Source organism: Amborella trichopoda, chromosome 6 (genome assembly GCF_054954075.1).
Source record: "Amborella trichopoda isolate Santa Cruz 75 chromosome 6, AtrichopodaSantaCruz75HAP2 v2.0, whole genome shotgun sequence".
In the NCBI taxonomy this organism is placed as follows: domain Eukaryota; kingdom Viridiplantae; phylum Streptophyta; class Magnoliopsida; order Amborellales; family Amborellaceae; genus Amborella; species Amborella trichopoda.
In genome coordinates, this window is record NC_142341.1 from 9,177,197 (window position 1) to 9,196,211 (window position 19,015).

Here is a 19,015-nt window from a genome sequence, read left to right on the forward strand (position 1 = left end):
AGCTTGACGAGCTAGGGTTCTAATAGGTCATCCCTTGATGAGGTTGGAGTATGTTCAGATGAGTGAGTGGAGGGACTGTGTGACCCTTGTGTGTGATGGGGCCTTCAGAGACAGGGGTCAAAGCTTCATCCATGAGTCATCACACGGCATGCATAATGATAGTCGTTTCAAGAAAGCGAACTACCTTATGCATGTGCGAGAGATAACTCCTATGTGCCATAGGAGCTGTGGTCGCATCAGGTTTAGGTGACTTTGATATCAAACTGGGATTATGACCTTTTAGCTCATTGGCCAGACTTTGGTGATCCAGTAATGAGTTCCGACATGGACTGTGGGTCATGGGAAACACTGGGTCGGTTTGATAAAGCAAGTGTGGATCATAATCCACAGATGAAGATGGAGTGCCCCAACGTTTATTTATTTAACTCCTAGACCATATGGATCATTTTTCCATATAATGAATTTAATTATATTTATTTTAATGATATATGATTTTTAGAATTATTATTTGAATTTTTACAGATCTCTGGATATTTTATTTATCAAATTCGGATTTACAAAAATAGAGATATTGATTTTAGATTGATTTAAATATTCAAATTTGATTTTATGGATTTCTAAAAATCTAATTAATTTTAATAATTTTATTGTATGAGAGACCCAATATGTTAATGGGCCTACCATTGCATGTGGGTGGGCCCATGAAGTACCACCTAGGGTGGCACACCCCACCCTAATGAACCTTTCCTTGTGTTAGTTCAAGTTTTGGCTTGAAGAGAAAGCTTTGTAGTATTTTGGAAAGATTTTGCCTTGAGAAAACTTTCAAAGGATTTTTGGAAAGCATGAGAGGGCTTGTGCATAATGCACTATATTATGAATAGAATTATTTTATTTAATTTCTATTGATGAGAAAATGGTTTAGGAATGAGGGATAAAGGTTCTAGCACATTCCATAATGTTGATGACCCATTTATGGAATAGATGGCTCAAATCTCTTACCCCACAAGTCACTCAAGATCAATAATTTATATTCAATCTTACAAGAAGAAGCAAACCAAGGAAAATCCTAATCTTGTTCAAAGCCCACAAAAAGAAATTGCCTCTACCCAAAATTTCTAAGCCTTATCTCTTACACCTAATTCACATATCTCTCTCATATCCCAAAAAGGGGATATGCCCCACTTAGAATATATATATATATGTCTTAAGAAAGTTTATCTCTCTCCCTCAAAAGACCCAAAGGGGCACACCCTACTCTCTCATATTTGATATCTCTCTCATGGTAGTTCTCTCAACCCTCTCATGATCTCTCATCTCTCATTGGGGTTTTAGACTATAGGATTGTTGTATAAAAGATAAGTATTTTTCTCAAACTAGATTGCTATGGGGATTTACCTAAAGGTTTGAGACTTGTGATAAAGGAGTTCATAGTTTCATTAGAGGGCTTCGCCTAAACTTGCTTTCCCTGTTGAGATTGAAGGTTGATCGTTGATCTCACGCCAGATAGTAGTGACTTAGTGTGGGGTGTAATAAGCCCGGTTGAGGTAACTTCTGGCACTCTCTTTTTGTTTCGTGTCATATTTAATTATATTGTCTTTATATTCTCAAGCATAAGAATTGTGAATACTTTTTTTGTTTAAAGAAAATTGGTTTAATGACATCAAGGTTTTTAAGATCTTGAATTTGTTAGTTTTATTTTATTTGAAACAAAAGTTATTATAATAAGACTACTTGTAAGTGATCTTTGTCAAAAGAAAAGAAAACACGAAAAAGAAAGTGAAAAAAATATATATATATATATATATATCCCCCAGCAAAATCACATTAGTCTTTTTTTCAAAAAGACCCAATAACACGCCATATCACCCTTTTCTGTTTTGCTTATGTTTCTCTCTCTCCTACCAAGTCTGAGACATGGCAACCATCAAAATGAGCCTTATGCAGAATCCCTTCACATTTGGCAAACCCCTTCAAAATCTTCCCCTTGTGCCTAAAATCTACCCCACTCCTCTCTCTCTCTCTCTCTCTCTATATGATGTGGAATTGGTTTTGATTCAAATTCAACTGAGGCCAATTCCTATAATCTTCCCCTTCTTAAGATAATCGTCACTCTCCATGCTCTCTCTTCTTTTTTCACTTCTTGATTATTAGCTATTCTTGAACATTCAACAAATTCATTTGTTCATGTATTTCACTACATTGGAAGATACTCCTTGAAGAAATCTTCCTCTTCTTAAGATAATCATCACTCTCCATGCTCTCTCTTCTTTTTTCACTTCTTGATTATTTGCTATTGTTGAATATTCAACAAATAAAAGTTCATTTGTTCATGTATTTCACTACATTGGAAGATACACCTTGAAGAAATCTTCCCCTTCTTAAGATAATCGTCACTCTCCATGCTCTGTCTTCTTTTTTCACTTCTTGATTATTTGCTATTCTTGAACATTCAACAAATGAAAGTTCATTTGTTCATGTATTTCACTACATTGGAAGATACTCCTTGAAGAAATCTTCCCCTTCTTAATATAATCGTCACTCTCCATGCTCTCTCTTCTTTTTTTCACTTTTTGAATATTTGCTATTCTTGAACATTCAACAAATGAAAGTTCATTTATTCATGTATTTCACTACATTGGAAGATACTCCTTGAGCTCTTCAAGGGTTTATCTGTACGTCTTGTAAAATTGTCAGCCATTTTTAATTACCTCTTTATACACATGATTGAGTGAAAAAAAAGGGTTTTTGGAGATTGGATCCCACATCCTGTTGGGGGGGGTGGATGACTAGCACAGGGATGCTACCACGACGCCAATGGACGCACAATCTCTATCTTTATCTCTTTTTTGTAACTTTATATTATTAAATTAAGGTACACTTTAAATTTTTTTTACAGAAGAGAGTCTTTCGGCTTTGGAGGACCCTCCAATTGATCATCTCTATTTTTGGATATACGGACAGGAAGAAAAAAAAGAATTCCAATTCTAAATATAACAAGTTATTTGAACCATCTATTTTTATAAATTTTAAGTATTTATTCATCTATTTGATCTACACTATTTTTAAAATCTTAAATTTCACATTTAGGGATGAAAATAGATTTTCAAGCCATCATGAAATTTCCGACACCAGAGCCACATCTCTAAACAAATTTTAGAAATGTGTCTTACTTCTACAATAGAAATATGCAACCTTATACAAACCTCAACCTGTATATATATTAAGGGAGAGATGCTGTTTCTCTTAATCAATTAATCTTGAAGTAATATAAAAAGAGAAGATTAGATGGGCACACCAATGAGAAGACTTGCATATGTGCTTAGGTCATTACCTAGCAACTTCACAAGTTGTCTCGCCCCCACTCCCTCATTCATTTATTCTCTCCTTCTATGGTCCACACAATGAATGCCACTTTCTTGTGTGTTGTCTGAGAGAGGAAAGATACAAAACTTTGTGCTTTTAAAAAGAGAGATTCCACAAAAACACGTCAGATCCCAAATCTCATTTATAATCCTAAAGAACCCCGTTTCTATGCGGGCATGTTCACATATATGTAGAAATACAGGAATCTTAAATAAATCTATTTTTTAGATAGATTTTTGGACTTAACTTTTAAAGATATGTAATATTTAATATGGAGATCATGAATATGAATAAGTAAATAAATTTTTAAAATTAAAAATAATAATTATAATAAAAAAATATTTGGACCGTTAGCTTCCATTGTTTTAGATTAAACACCTACTTGCATCCAGCTTTAAAATAGATGCTTTATACTTTTTGGACCGCATATATAATCACGCGGTCCAGCCAGCATGAGACAATTTTCCAATCCCAAATATATAATACAAAGTTTTGGTTACTTCTCAACATCAAGTAGCAATTCCTTGCCCATATTTTGATTTATTTTTCCACCTCTCTCTCTCTCTCTTATGAGTTATTGTTCAACCTCTCTCTCTCAATGTCCATGGGAAGGAAATAAACTGTAAGTTCTTAGCTTTTGGTCCTATGGAGACATATACCTTGCATCTATTAGACTTGTTTTCTTCCGAAATGGGAATTGCAAAATATACTTATATTTGTTATGGGAATGTATACAAAGAGACAATTTACCTATTATACAAAGAGGTCACAATTGCTTACAACCATCTGATGTAAAATTTGATGGCTTGAGTGTGTCATGAAATTTGAAAATGTTTTTTTGAACTTTATGCTTGGTTAATGGAATAAATGTAACCACCCAATTTCACATCCAAATATTAAGATTTATTCTAACCACCTTGTGCAAAAGGTAAATGGTGTTATTGCATACTTCTCCTTTTGTTATTTATACCTTTTATTGTTATGAGATTTGGAATTCTAATTGCCAACCATTTATACTAACATGGTTCAGGAATAATGGGAGATATATCCTAAATGCCACCCTGTGAATAGAAAAGCACAAACAAATGCATATATAGCAATCCCTTCCCTGAATATATCATGCCAGTATGTGTCGCTATCAATAATGAGTCAAAGGCCTTATCCATGTTCTTAGATTAGCTTACTGCCCTCTTAACACTTGGAGTTCAGACCAAGGGCCAAAGGCCAAATATCACTACTTTGTTTCGAGATCCGAGTCGGTAAGGTGGATCGTCTACCCTATAGATGCATGTCGCATTGCTGCATCACAAATCTAAATTGGTCCAAATTGACAATCCAAAAAAGTAAAAAAGTAAAAAGTAATAAAAAGAAAACTAGACTATTCTTTTACTTTTTTATAAAAAAAACTTTATAAGATTTTAAGGGGGGACCAAGGCTGTGTCAATACTTTCCTAGAACTGATTTGCTCACAGGCAATTCGCAATCGGGATCGGTGATTTCCAATCCAAATCCATGGTTTTCGAGACACAGACACTTCATATTGGCAACAACAAACGAAATTTTACAATAGCACGTACAGGGCAAGTGGAAATAATACGAGAGGGAGAGAGGAGGTGGGGGGAGGTTAATGAACCGGGAGGACTTAAAAAAACTATGGGAAATAAAATAATGATATCAGTTGATGGCAGGAAAGATGCCCAAATGACTTATGGGAAATGGTGACGAAGGTGACCACCGACTTTTGGTTGCGGTTCTCCCCTAAATCATTGGCCTCAAGTTTGCTAGCTATGGGCTTTAACCCTATTTTTCAATGCATTTTATTGTAGATATACCAAATCATATCATCGGAAAATTCACGAAATTAAATTGAATTGTGAAAGAAATTGAATTAAATTCTCTCTCTCTCTCTTTCTCTCTCTCTCCAGCAGATCAGAATTTTTTTTTAAAATGGGCTACAATTAGCAGCATTTTGTATTTCAAATACACATTCCAACAAAATATATCCATCTTAGACATCTTCCTTGTCTCTTACAAGATATAATAATTTTTTTTTAGATTAAAGCAGTAAAAATTTCATTGAACTTCCAAATCAAGGTTCATCTTGGAACACTGGAAAGAAATTGCACTGGGAACTGGTTCATACTGGTTGATCCAATCAAAAGGAAAAGAAAAAACAAACAATTCTAGAATTATATCTTTTCCATCTATAGTCCAGACCACACGTAGTAATTGTCATAAAGTCTACAAAATTTAATTTAAAAGCGTACCATTTTAGACATGATTTGAACGATCTCCTATTCTTATGAACTGTAGAAATTCAAAAAAATTAATTATAAGACAATTAGAAAAAAAAAATACATAGTGCATGCACACCACACAAAATAGCAAAAAGTGACAAGTTTCCTCCCCTTTGATTAAAAATTAAATAGATGAATAAACTAAATGTGAAAATATTTGTATATAATTAAAGGAAAAAAAAAAGTACCCAACTGGTCGGTGAGACAAGTTTCCATCCCCACCCACCTTCCTGTCTGGTCCTAATAACCTTGGATATAGACCGCAAAAAAATGAAAAAAAAAAAATAAAGGAAAAAAAATCCACAGTAATTGCCCATGGTTATTGGAAATCAGAATAGGAAAAAAAAAAAATGAAGGAAGAAGAAGAAGAAGACAATTTATATTTTGACTTGTAGAAAAATGAAAAACATCAAAAATTGTCCAGCACTTATCCATAGCAAGAACAAGAAAGAAAGGAAAAAGAAGAAATCAAAGAGGGAGAATTAACGTTATTAATATCCAAAATACATCTTGACGCCTACCGCAATTATCAAGAGGGCATAAATGCCAAAGAAGATGAGTGCATGGATGAGTATAGCAGGTGCATTTGTACGCAGACTCCCAAACTCCACCCCTCGATGCTCTCCTGGCAACTGAAATAACAGTCCCGGCGTAAGCAACACAAACAATACCACCCCAACTATCACAGGTGCCCAATCCGCTGCCATCTCTCGATTGATTGATCGAGAATTATATCTTTGAACCTAGATCTTGGGACAATTGGCGAATTATGATTCCTTTTCCCTTGATTTCATGAAGCACGAAAGAAGAACAAGTTCATGAACCAGAGAACCAAGGTTTGGTTTAGTGAGGAAGCAGGAAAAGAGACTGGGTCTATCCTCAAAAGCATGAACACACCAACAAAGCCTCAAATAGCAAAAGACAAAATGAAAAAGCCTTGACAAAAGGGTCAATTATTGTTATAGTACTATAGCATGTGCCATGATCTATTACATTATGTGGCCATAGACATGATGATATTGATGGCTGAGATGTTTGGATGTGGGCATGTAGGTTTGATATACAATCCGAACCGTTGATTTTGAATCTGGAAGTAAGAGAAGAGCTTGCACACGTGCATGACATGCTAACTGCCCTTCTGACAATTTTTTGACTCCTTGGAGTCATCTGGATCGTTTATCTGGTTTTGGTGAATTTAAGGTAGAAAATAACTGAATGATATGCTGAAATCGTTCTGTGAAACCTGCTAAAGAAGGATACTTTTAAAGTGCTTTTGGCAGGTAACAACAGTTCATACTTTGTATTATTTAGTAGAATGGTGGCCGTCAACTTTTCCAGGGGACGAAATAAAATTAGGTTGCAATATTTTAAGGGTGGCATAGGCCGGCCCTTGTCCCTAGGGCCGGGCCAGGACACAGCAAAAATAAATAAAGAAAAATAAAAGAAAAAAAGAAGAAAAAAAGAGAGCTAGGCTGGCCAGGCATACCCGGGCCAGCCCTGGTCCTAGCCCTACCCTCGAGCCACAATTTGTGGCCCAAGCCCTACTGTTTTAGGGCCGGGCCGACTGGGAATTTGTTAGGTAACTCTCTGAGTAGTAATAAAGAATTAGGAACCTCCAAACCTAAAACAGGGGTTGGAAAAAAAAAAATCCCAAAATAAGGACTAGAATACAAATACTTCCTACCCATGGAAACGATGGTCACTAGGCCATTGACGGATACCATCGTTCAAAACATCGGATTCAATATATTTTCTAGAGATGTTGAAAAGAAGCACAACCCATTTTTCTCTGAAGCTGAAAAGAATCACAAGCTTAACTTTGAAAAAAAGATTTAATAGAAACCAAGTCACAATATCCTTTAGCACAGCAATTCTTGCTTAAATCACTATCAATTTGGGGCAAAAACGTCCAACATCCAAATTTTGGTGACCTTTTTATTTGATTCAAATAACAGTCCTACATCTCATGCCTTTAGAATCTTCTGCAAACCAGCATTAAAAGAATCGGACTTGGGCTCTGAATTCACCGGAGGTCCAAGCTTGATTTTCCCTAGTCTGCCTTTGGTCAGAGTCCAGAGTGGGACTGGGAATTTTTAACAAGAAAAATTTAAAACATACTGAAAAACCATGAGATTAGGGTGATTCCAGGTTAGTTCAGCCCTGGATTGCCAGGCTCCAGGAACGGTGTACATTGGAGGAGTCCAAAATTTCAGTGTCGACCAAACAAGTACGAAACCCTGATTCTCAAATTAACTGCCCAAGTTTCAGAACTCGACGTTTTCCTTCTCAAAGGGTAAAGAACTCAAGGACCAAACACAAGAACATGCTTTCTGACAGGGCACATGATGAGAGAGAATCAAGATAAAGCTGAGGGAGAGAGAGAGAGACAAGCACAAAAGAATGGAATCCCTTACACGATAATCTCTTCAATATGTCTTGTCTCAGGACCTAGTATGGGTCATGGTGTGCCAAAGACTATTTATTTATCTTTTTATCATTTTTGCAGGAGAAATAAATGAATAAAAATCTATTGGACACATCAAAAGGAAAACAAAATAGGCAGATCTCTTCTCCAAACAACCCCACCAAGATGAAAAACAATACATTCTGTACATATTATTATACACAAGAAGCAATGATACAGAGTTGTTTTGTACAGCCAAGGATGGGTCAGATTCTATGGTTTATGGCTTCAAAATTTTGTATCTGTAAGGGAAAAATCGACCTCTACATTAACTAATTCATGTCATCATCCCCCATGTTGTCATCATCACCTTGCATGTGACCTTCATCAGCAAATCCACCAAATTCAGTCTGCACAAAGAGTGAGTGATATATCAGAGACTGATTACAATTGAAAATTTGGGATTTCAGGCTGAAATTGGGTCCATATGATTAAGCAAAAGAAAAAAAAAAGGGAGATTTCAAATAGCTGAATTTCTAGAATTATGGGCCGATTTTCAAATCAAATTTCAGAGGACCAAAATACTAGCACTCTATACATGCATGGTAAACATCGATATATACATCACAATCTATCTATCCATATATAAACCAGGTTGGACCTGTTCATCTAGGAATAATAGGAGCCCATTGGTGATCATTCACTTCCTCCACATGACCAGAGGGCAATCTAGTTTGAGGCATGTGAAAGTTAATTATGCAATTTTCTTTTGAAATGTTAACTTCGGAACTGGCGAGAATCGAACTCTAGACATCACATTATGGCACCTGCCACCCTGAACACCTCTGCCTGGAGCCTGTTTTCTTGCGCACTCTTGCGCATAATTTTTTTGTTCCAGCAGAGAGAAGATTCTGAGCTACCTATTATTATTAATTTTTAAGAGAAAAGAAAAAAAAAAGAAAGAAAAGAAAGATGCCTGGAACACCTCCATAAATTGTGTTATTTCTCTAAAAACATGCAACTTTGAAACTGGTTTCTGGACTGGTTTTTTTTTTTTTCTAGATTAATTGTTTTATCCCTATTACAGAAAGTATGCTTAACAGTTGATATCCGAAATATCGGCATGGGGAAGGAGTACTCATTTAAAGTAAATTAATTGGACAAAGAACTGGTATGAGATTCCAACTTTTTTAAGCACATGCACAAGTTATAGAGAGGTTTGAAGCACTGGAATTTTCCCGAAGAGAAGAAGAAAAAGAAAAGGAGATGCATTATCATTTATGAATCATGGGTAATTACCTTAGCGTCTCTATACTTATCAATGATGCGAAGATATTGACTGCGTGCCCTAGGGGAATCAACCATGGAGAGCACTCTTTTGAGGGCCTGGTCAATACCCAACTCCACCTTTTCCTTACGAAAAAGCCTTGCAATGTCTTCTTCATCTTCCTCTTCAATGGACTCCAGATCAGCCTTAAACCCTCTAAGGCCAACGCCTTTCCGGCGCCACCTTAGTATGGCCTTCTCTAGAACCCCAGCAGCCCACAATAACTTTTTGTATTTCTTTCTGACTTGGTGCCCTCTCACATGAGCCTGCAAAATTTCAGAAGAGAACAAAAAAAGGAACACATCAGAGTAATGGTAAGGTGAACTTGATCCGTGCTTTCAAGTACGGAAAAAGTTTATATAAGGTTGAAACCTTATATGTAGATCTACGGATGCACCTCAAAAATCCATCGGAAAAGGTAGTTTTAATGTTGAAAAACCCTTTGATTGATCATCTCGACATCAAGATGTATGACCATGAAAAATAAAAAGATTTTAAGTCTCAGAAATAGTGCATTTTACAACATATAATATACACCGTCCATTTTCAAGATTTTCATATGTTTATAGATCTACTTGATTTTAACCATTTTTGAAATTTTAAATTTTATAATTAGATATAAAAATAGATTTTGATATAATCCTAAGAACATTTTACATCAAAATTATATACCATGATAAAATTCGAAGGTACACCTTACCTCTACAGCTACGGATGCATCCGCATGCTAACTGCACCCTTCAAGTAAATATTTCTATCTTTCATGTTCTTTTCTTAATAAAATGACTTCTAAATGGTTTGAAAATCATCTCTATTGGAGATGTTGATACAAATGGTGATGTCCACTTTCTATTTAATGGTTGTTTGCTGTACAATCTCAAATAGGGGAAATGGTTATAGGTACCACTGTTGGACTCGTGCCCAATGCATCTAACATGGCGCTGAGGTCTGGTGGAAAACCACGGGAACCAATTAAGTCTGATCAGTTCCCAAGGTATATTATGTTAAAACTTTTAAGACACAGCCAAGTCAACCTGACTTGGGCTTGGGGACCGCATTCAGGGTTTAAAACACTGGTTTTAGGCATCAACAAACACATGCAAGAGACTACTCAAGGGCTTGGTAAAGCTCAATGAAGCAGCATAAATCCTTGAATTCAGTTTTACAATCCATTTAATGATGCAACATGCCACATAATCTCAAGTTTTCAACATGATACGTCCCACCATTCGTGAAGATAGTGGCATTTACCCATCGAAGCCAAAACCATGTGAAAATGAAGCATTTCAAGCCTACTAAAAATTTCAATGGATGGAAGGTGCATATATCCAGCTTTCATTGATCATTCCATTGTGAGTAAATTTGATGTATATATGTACAAGTGATGCAGGAAGAAAAGGTGGAAATGAAAGCCACCCTCATTTTGATCCTCAAACAAACAAAAATCCATAATAAAAAAGTAGCATGGCTGTAAATCAAGCCAAGAGAAGATCATTCTACGTTCATAAAATAATTTACAATCCAAAATAACATAAGGTCACAATCGAACGCCCAACCTCTTTTATACAAGACAATCTCTTAAACGAATAAAAACATAAAACAAAATGAAATCCAAATATCCTATCTCACTCTACCTCATGCACCTTTCCCTTTAATTCAAGATTCCATTCCACGCAACTCCCACAAACCCATTAATCTAAGATCTACTCAAATTCACGTGCTTCTCTCTCTATATCCTAAACTTTAGCAGTTCTCTCCCTAGATACACAAACCTAGGGAAACAGGTCCTCTCCCTCTCTTTCCAACGTATTACTCTAGGAATCCCTTTAAAATAAGAAACACCACCAATGCCTTCAAACTAGGACCCCTCTCTCTAATCCTACTTTCATGGAGATCTATGTGATTGTTCATCATCCTAACAAGCCAAGAACCCCACATTAATCCTATAAGGAAAGAAATATTACTAATCATTGCCTTTAACCGTAACCCATAACCCGGAGGTTGTCCCGCCTAAGCGGGGTCCTAGGAGGGGTGGCTGGAAACAATCCTAACCTTTGGCTTATGCACAAAGTGGCCACTCTCAGGACTCGGACCCATGCTCTTTAACCACAACAATATTAAAAATAAATTCTAAACCCTATCCCACCATCATCACCATCATCATCACATGACTGATGCCAATTGCATCTGGAAGTGTTTTGGTCATTGGGACGTGATTGCCATTGTCTTTTATGTTTTGGGTCCCAGGATGATTTTAGTCATTTTGGGATTTGTTAAGGTCTAGGGAATTTGGTATATAAACAGGTAATTATTGTGTGAAAGTTTCTATGAGTCCAAAAGTTAAAAATTGTAGTTTCAATGCTTAGATGTTTGGTTTCATGCACGGGAGTTTGGGTTCATGTACGTTGCATGCAAGTATGGGAAATAGTACATAGGGGTAATCTAGTCAATTTCACACTTTGTTAGAGGTATTTTAGTCATTTTCTAGTTCCAGCAAACTGCTTTATATGTATGGAACATTGTGGTAACAATTGGTTAGCTTTGTTGATAATTTGTTTAATGAAATAAAAAATTCTTCCTTCTAGTTGTTGTAGAGAGAGAAAGAGATTTCCCATCCTTGTGTATTACGAATACCTTGAGTTGGAAGGCCATTCTTGTGTACTGCAAGTACCTTGAGTTGGAAGGACATCCTTGTGTATTGCGAGTACCTTGAGTTGGAAGGCCTGGAAAGAGTTAGGGCTGAAGATCCCTTCCTCGTCATTCCCTTGTTCTAGAGTAAGGAAGCCGGATCATTGTTGCACAATCAGCCTCGAATCTATACTTTGCAGTGCCAGTTTGCACCATTTGGTATAAGAGTGAGGTTGGTGAGCTTCATTGATTATGATGGCTGCTCGTGGTAGGCGTCATGGCTGAAGAAATGTAGGTCATGAACTCGATAGTTTGGCAAAAACCGTGTACAATCTAATGGAGTCAGTGGCTGTGCTTTTGCAAGATAGAAATCAATAGAATGCGAGAAGATCCCCAGCCAAAATTCCATCCATGAGGGCATGTTTGGAGATAAACCATGAGTCAGCGATGGAGATGACTTCACGTAGCTTATAATCGATGACTGATTCACGCGAAAGCATAGGTTCACAACGGGTATCAAGAAGGCATGAGACGGATGGTGACTCAAGTGTCCAAACTGGGAGGAATGGGTAAGCATGACGTGAAGACGACTTAGGTATTAAAGTTGACTTCTATCAACAGAAAAGTATTTAGATTGGTTGAGCAATATAAAGATTCTTTGAATGGAAGGATTTGTCAAATTCAAAGAAGGTAAAATTAGTTGCAATATGCTTCGGGGACTTGCATCCATTTGGTGGGATCAAGTTCAGGAAGCTAAATTGCCAAAGGGGAAAAATAAGATTCGACCTTGGGCAAAAATGATGGCAAAGTTGCGTGAGCAATTTCTTCCTCCAAACCTTGTACAAACCGATAAACAGTTCCATCAACTGCATCAAGGATCGAAGTCAATATGTGAGTATATGGAAGCATTCCATTGCTTGTCCTTGCGCACGAGGTTGGATGAGACACAGGACTAACGAGTGGCAAGGTATATCACAGGTTTGCAGCTTCAAATCCAAAATGAACTCTCCTTACAACATCTGTCCCAAGTAGAAATGACATATCAGGCTGCATTGCTAGCTGAGGAGAGGCAAAGAAGGAGTACTAGTTGGAGGCCAGGAGTAGGTATGCCACAGCCCAAGAGGGTGACGCCTCCAACCCGAAGAGTTGCTGGCCCAATTAAGGAAAGGACATCAAATGATCGATCATGGGCTGTACCACCATACAACACTTGCTTGTGATCCTGGACAAATGAGCATCTAGTGTACAGTGCTTCCAATGTAATGAAGTGAGGGCAGCAGCGTGACCATCAGCTGCTGCCCAACGGCATGCTAATCTATCCGAAGCTGAGGAAAGTGGTGAAAAGGAAGAGGTGGCAGTTGCTGATTTTGGAGAGCTGGTGTATGATGAAGAGTTTGGTCAAGATGGATAAGGAGAGGAGGTGCCTGTGGACCAAGGATAGATGTTGCTGGTCTAAAGGGTTCTCTCTCATTCTAAAGCCCCACAAGATGATAGCTAACTGAGATCAAATATATTTCGCATCCGGTGTACTCATGATGGGAGAGTGTGCCACCTAATCATCAATAGCGGCAATTGCGAGAACATGGTGTCAAGATGCTGTTGATAAGTTGCGACTAAAGGTGCTTGGTTCAAAAGAGGAGTTGAGGTACCCGTTAATTCCTATTGTCTTATTATATTTTCTATTAATAATTTTTATAAAACAGATGAGGTGTGGTGTGATGTTGCACCAATGAATGCATGCCATATATTGCTGGGTCGCCCATGGCAAGATGATCACAAGACATTCCATAATGGTGAGCGTAACACTTATACTTTTTGGAAAGATGGGTGAAAGATTGTTTTATTGCCATGGTGAGAAAACGTTTCACCTAAATCCATCAAGGAAGAGGGTTTGGCTTTGCTCTAATATCGAAAATTTGTTGAAGTTAATAAAGAAGTGGGCAAACTTTTCGTGATAGGCAAAAAAGAGTTTAAGAATAATGTTCTATGGTGCTAGAAACCTTTAAGCCTCTAATGGATGAATTTGTTGACTTTATGCCAGAAGAATTACCAGCTGGATTACTGCCAAATAAGGAGTATACAACACTGTATTGACCTTATTCCGTGATCTAGTTTGCCAAATTTACCGGCATATCGAATGAGTCGTAAGGGGCATGAGGAGTTACAACGCCAAGTTAATGAATTGATAAGGGACTGATTTGACCAAGTATGAGCCCATGTGCTGTCCAACACTACTCACACCTAAAAAAGATGTTTCATGACACATGTGTGTTGATAACCAAGCCATAAACAAGATTACCCTTAAGTACCAGTTTCCAATTCCGAGACTTGGCGACATGGTAGACATGTTGGCTGGTTCTTCGGTGTTCTTGAAAATAGATTTGAGGTGTGGGTATCACCAAATTTGAATTCGAGAAAGGGATAACTGGAAAACAGCCTTTAGGACAAAGAATGACTTGTTTGAGTGGCTTGTCATGCCATTTCGATTGTCCAATGAACCTACCACTTTCATGCACTTGATGACTCAAGTCTTGCGAGATTTCCTTGGCAAGTTTGTCGTCGTGTATTTTGATGATATTTTGATATATAGTTCTGATCCAGAGGCACACTTTAGTCATTTGCACTTATTGTTTTGAGGGCTGAGATTGTATGTTAACCTTAAGAAGTGCAGTTTCATGACAAACAGTTTGGTGTCATTGGGTTTTGCGGTTTCTTCGGATGATGTTAAGGTCAATCCTGAGAGGTTAAGGTAATACTAGATTGGCCAATACTTGAAATTACGATTGAAGTGTGAAGTTTCCTTGGACTTGCCACATTCTACAGGTGGTTCATTCGAAATTTCAGCACCATTATGGCGCCAATAAGTTTCCATGGACTTGCCGCATTCTATAGGCGGTTCATTTGAAATTTCAGCACCATTATGGCGCCAATCACCGAGTGTTTACAGGGTGAAGGCATCGGTTGACTCCCACAGCTACAAAGGATTTTGAGGAGATTAAGGAGAGGATGACACATGCACCAGTCCTTGCTTTGCCTGACTTCAAAAGGCATTCGAGGTAGACTGTGATGTCTCTCATGAGGGAATTGGAGCTATATTGAGTCAAGAGAAATCCATTGCATTTTTCAGTGAGAAACTCTATGATGCAAAGCAATGGTTATTGACTTATGACATTGAGTTCTATGTTGTCATTCAAGCTCTTCACCATTACTTGATTCACCAGGAGTTTGTTCTATACACTAACCATGATGCACTCAAGCACATTAATAGCCAAAAGAAGTTTAGTGCAAGACATGCTAAGTGGGTGGCTTATTTGCAAGAATACACCTTCACAATAAGGCACCAATTGGGAGAGTAAAACAAAATGGCTATTGCTCTTAGTCGGAGAGTTCATTTGGTGAGGACATTAGCAGTTCAAGTGGTCGGCTTAAAAGCGGTACGAGAAGCCTATCAAGATGATCCATACTTAAGGTTAATAGAGAGGTGCCGAACAAGCAATGGTAACTCATATCCCTAATTTCTTTTCTCCGATGGATATTAGTTCTATGGTGTCCATTTATGTGCCACTAATACCTCTATGAGGGAGCATCTTATTGCTAATTTTCATTTCAGTGGTCTTGGTTGACATTTTGGAAGGGATAAGACCTTTTCTTTAATAGAGGAGAGATATTTTTGGCCCTCTATGAGCCGAGATGTGTATAGATTTGTTGACCCGTGCATAAAATGCCAAGAGGCAAAGGGGCATTCAGAAAATACTGGTTTATATACTCCATTGCATCTAGAAGTTTTTTGGTCACGGGGACATGATTGTCATTGTCTTTTTTGTTTTGGGGCCCAGGATGATTTTGGTCATTTTGGGATTCATTGAGTTCTAGGAAATTTGGTGCAAAGAGAAGTAATTTATTGTGTGACAGTCTCCATTAGTCCACAGGTCAAAATGTGTAGTTTCAATGCTTAGTAAGTTTGCTTTTATGCATGGGAACTTGGGTGCATGGATGTCGCAAAGTATGGGAAATAAGGCACAGTGGTAATCTAGTCAATTTCACATTTTGTTATGGGTACTTTAGTCATTTTCTAGTTCTCGCAAATTGGTTTATATGTATGGAACATTGTTGGAACAAGTGGTTAGCTTTGTCGATAATTCATTTAATAAAATGAAAACTTCTTCTTCTACTTGTTGTAGAGAGAGAAAGAGAGTTCTCATACTTGTGTACCTCGAGAACCTTGAATTGGAAGGCATCCTTGCGTACTACAAGTACCTTTAGTTGGAAGGCCATCCTTGCGCATTGCGAGTACCTTGAGTGGCAAGAGTTAGGGCTAAAGATCCCTTCCCCTTCATTCCCTTGATCAAGATCAAGGAAGCCGAGTTGTTGTTGCACAATCAGCCTCAGATCTATATTTTTTGATCCCAATTTTACACCAACGAGCCTTATCCCAACCATTTGGGGTTGGCTACAGAAATCTTGTTCCGTCATTATGCTTTGACCCTATTGCAATAATTCCTGAAAATTAATAAATACAAAGCACGCCCACATCTATAAAAATCAAATTACAAAAAAATAAAATTAAAACTTTGAATAATCCATACCTTGATTTGCATCACTCGCCCCAAGTTGGGAAAATTCATCCTCGAGTTTTGAAATATGTGAATCCTCCACCAAACACAATGCCTTACTCAACCCGAATATTCTGGATTGACATTAGGGCTTCATCCTAGGATTTGTGGCTTATGGGCTGATCAAAATATCCTTAAACAAGTTGTTGAGATTTTTGGCACAACCAACTATAGTAGCGTGCATTTGTGGAAATATGAAGGGTCGACACCACCATCGATGAGAGAAATGAGCTCTTTATAGTCTCCCCCACTAAACACCTCATCTTTTACCTCTTCACCACCACCATCAATATCATTCTGATTGGTACTTCCTACAGGGGCTAAAAACCAATTATTCCCACTATCTTAGGAACGATTTTGTCACTATCACCTAGTTCTTTATCAAAGATAGGAGCACTATCAAAGATAGAACCATCCATTGATTCAAAGAATATCGAATCCAATTGAAGATTGGACCCTTTTTGTTCTTCTTCAAAATTAGGCTCTCCTCGATGCCATCACGCATCGAACCCATCAATGTAGTTTGATACATCATTAGTCCACTCCCACTCAGACTCGAGTTCTGATTCGCACCATCTCAATAAAAACCCTCATGATTTGGATCCAACTGTTTAGATCCCTATTTGTTTGAGGCACACTACTGCTGATGACAATCACGTAGCAGTTGTGTAACTTTCTATATCAAGTTGTTGTTTTGCTTTCGCAGTTGGATCAACAAGGGGTTCTTGGCTTGTAAGGATCAACGTTGCAGCCGTGTAACCTTCTATATCTCTCAGTGTTTTAAAATAAGGCCGCATCGTCGCATATGCAGCCGCATCATGTGGTATGCAGTGGGCTCCGCATCAGAATTGACCGCATATGCGCCGCATCAGGCTGCATCGTAGCTGCATATGCGCTGCATCAGGCTGCATCGTAGCTGCATATGCGCTGCATCAGGCTGCATTGTAGCCGCATCCCACCGCATTCCCTTCTGCCGATTTTTTTTTCGATTTTGCTCCTCGGGGAGGGGCAAATTGGTCTTTTTGACCATCCACAAATGGGGAAAACTGTTTGGGGGGGTATTAAACCCCCTAAACGATGATTTCCAGCCACTTTTGTGGCTTTTTTTGCATCAAATCGAAGGAAAAAAAAATTTGGCGGAAATTTATTTTTCATTCAAATCTTTGATTTGGCGGTTGTTTGATACTTGGATGTTGATTTGATGCTTTTGGTTATTAATTTGGGGATGTTAGGGTGAATTTGTAATAAGAAATCGGGGAAAAAAATTTGACTTCAAATTTCAAAATTGGCTATTAATTCTTCTTGAGCTTGATTTTTGGTTTGTAATATCACTATTTTGTGCTTATGGTTGTTGATGGTTGTGCTTTTGTGCTTGTGGTGCAAATTTATGCTTATGGTCGTTGATTGTTGAATGTTTTATGAAGTTAGTTTCAAGTTTCTAGTTTCTATCGGGGATAGTGGATAACTGAATACAAAATCTCAGACAGCTAATAATTTTGAGTTTAATCATTAAACTAAAATAGCTATTACCACATATATCACCTCCATACATTTTTCTAGGCATTAACCTATTTTTTTAGATTTTTTAGAATTTTTTTACATTTATTGACTGCATCGTCACGATGCACCCGCATCCGGGCCGCATCAAGCCGCATCGGCTCCCCCACAGCTTTTGGCCGTATCCCACATTTTAAAACACTAATATCTCTTGATTCACATCAATAAGTTATTGTTTGGCATTGTATGATTTGATCAAGGCTAATGAATGTACATTCCCATAATAGGCTCCCCATATTCCAAAAAGGTGGGGAAATCAATATCATAAGAGTTTACCATTCTTCCCCAAAACCTTGAGATGTTAGTTACTAGACCTAAGGGGCAAAGGAAACACAAGAGGCGAGAGCAGCCAAATCCTCGACCTTTCATCTCAGCAGCCGAATCCTCAACCTGCCAATCACCATCATCAACCATCTACTGATCCATCGACACCCAGTACTGAGAAGATCGAAATTTCACTCTTATCTATTTCATGCCTCACAGAGGCTGTGGCCCTTAATAGAGCATAATGCTAGATTAGGATTCGTGTAGCCGACCCCAATTAGTTGCGAAAAGGCTCTAATGATGATGATAATATATTGCTACATCAATTGGAGAAAAATCACAAGAAATTCGAAATCCTCTCCAAGCAAGAAACAAAAGCCCCAAATTGTGTTATTGAGTAATTTTACATGGACACTGGCACAGGTGTCATGTCTACTATGTATCTCAAGTGTTTGGTACTTTGGCATAAGAACTGAGTATGACCCTGGCATGTCCGTACAATCTTGTACATATAAATATACTAATACATCTATCATAAAGCAAAATTTTAAAAATAATAAAT

The 19,015-nt window shown here is 37.7% G+C and overlaps 1 protein-coding gene across 1 annotated transcript in view; it reads right to left on the minus strand.

The window, feature by feature from the left end:
* Nucleotides 1-8,251: 8,251 nt before the first annotated feature.
* LOC18438009 (Calmodulin-binding transcription activator protein with CG-1 and Ankyrin domain) overlaps nucleotides 8,252-19,015 on the minus strand; it is a 52,031-nt gene continuing 41,267 nt past the window's right edge. The window contains exons 11-12 of the mRNA XM_020669791.2: nucleotides 9,364-9,657; nucleotides 8,252-8,474 (exon numbers count right to left, since the gene is read on the minus strand). Of these exons, the coding sequence (XP_020525450.1) occupies nucleotides 8,397-8,474; nucleotides 9,364-9,657 (372 nt within the window). The 3' untranslated portion in view covers nucleotides 8,252-8,396. The remainder of the gene's footprint in view (nucleotides 8,475-9,363; nucleotides 9,658-19,015) is intronic.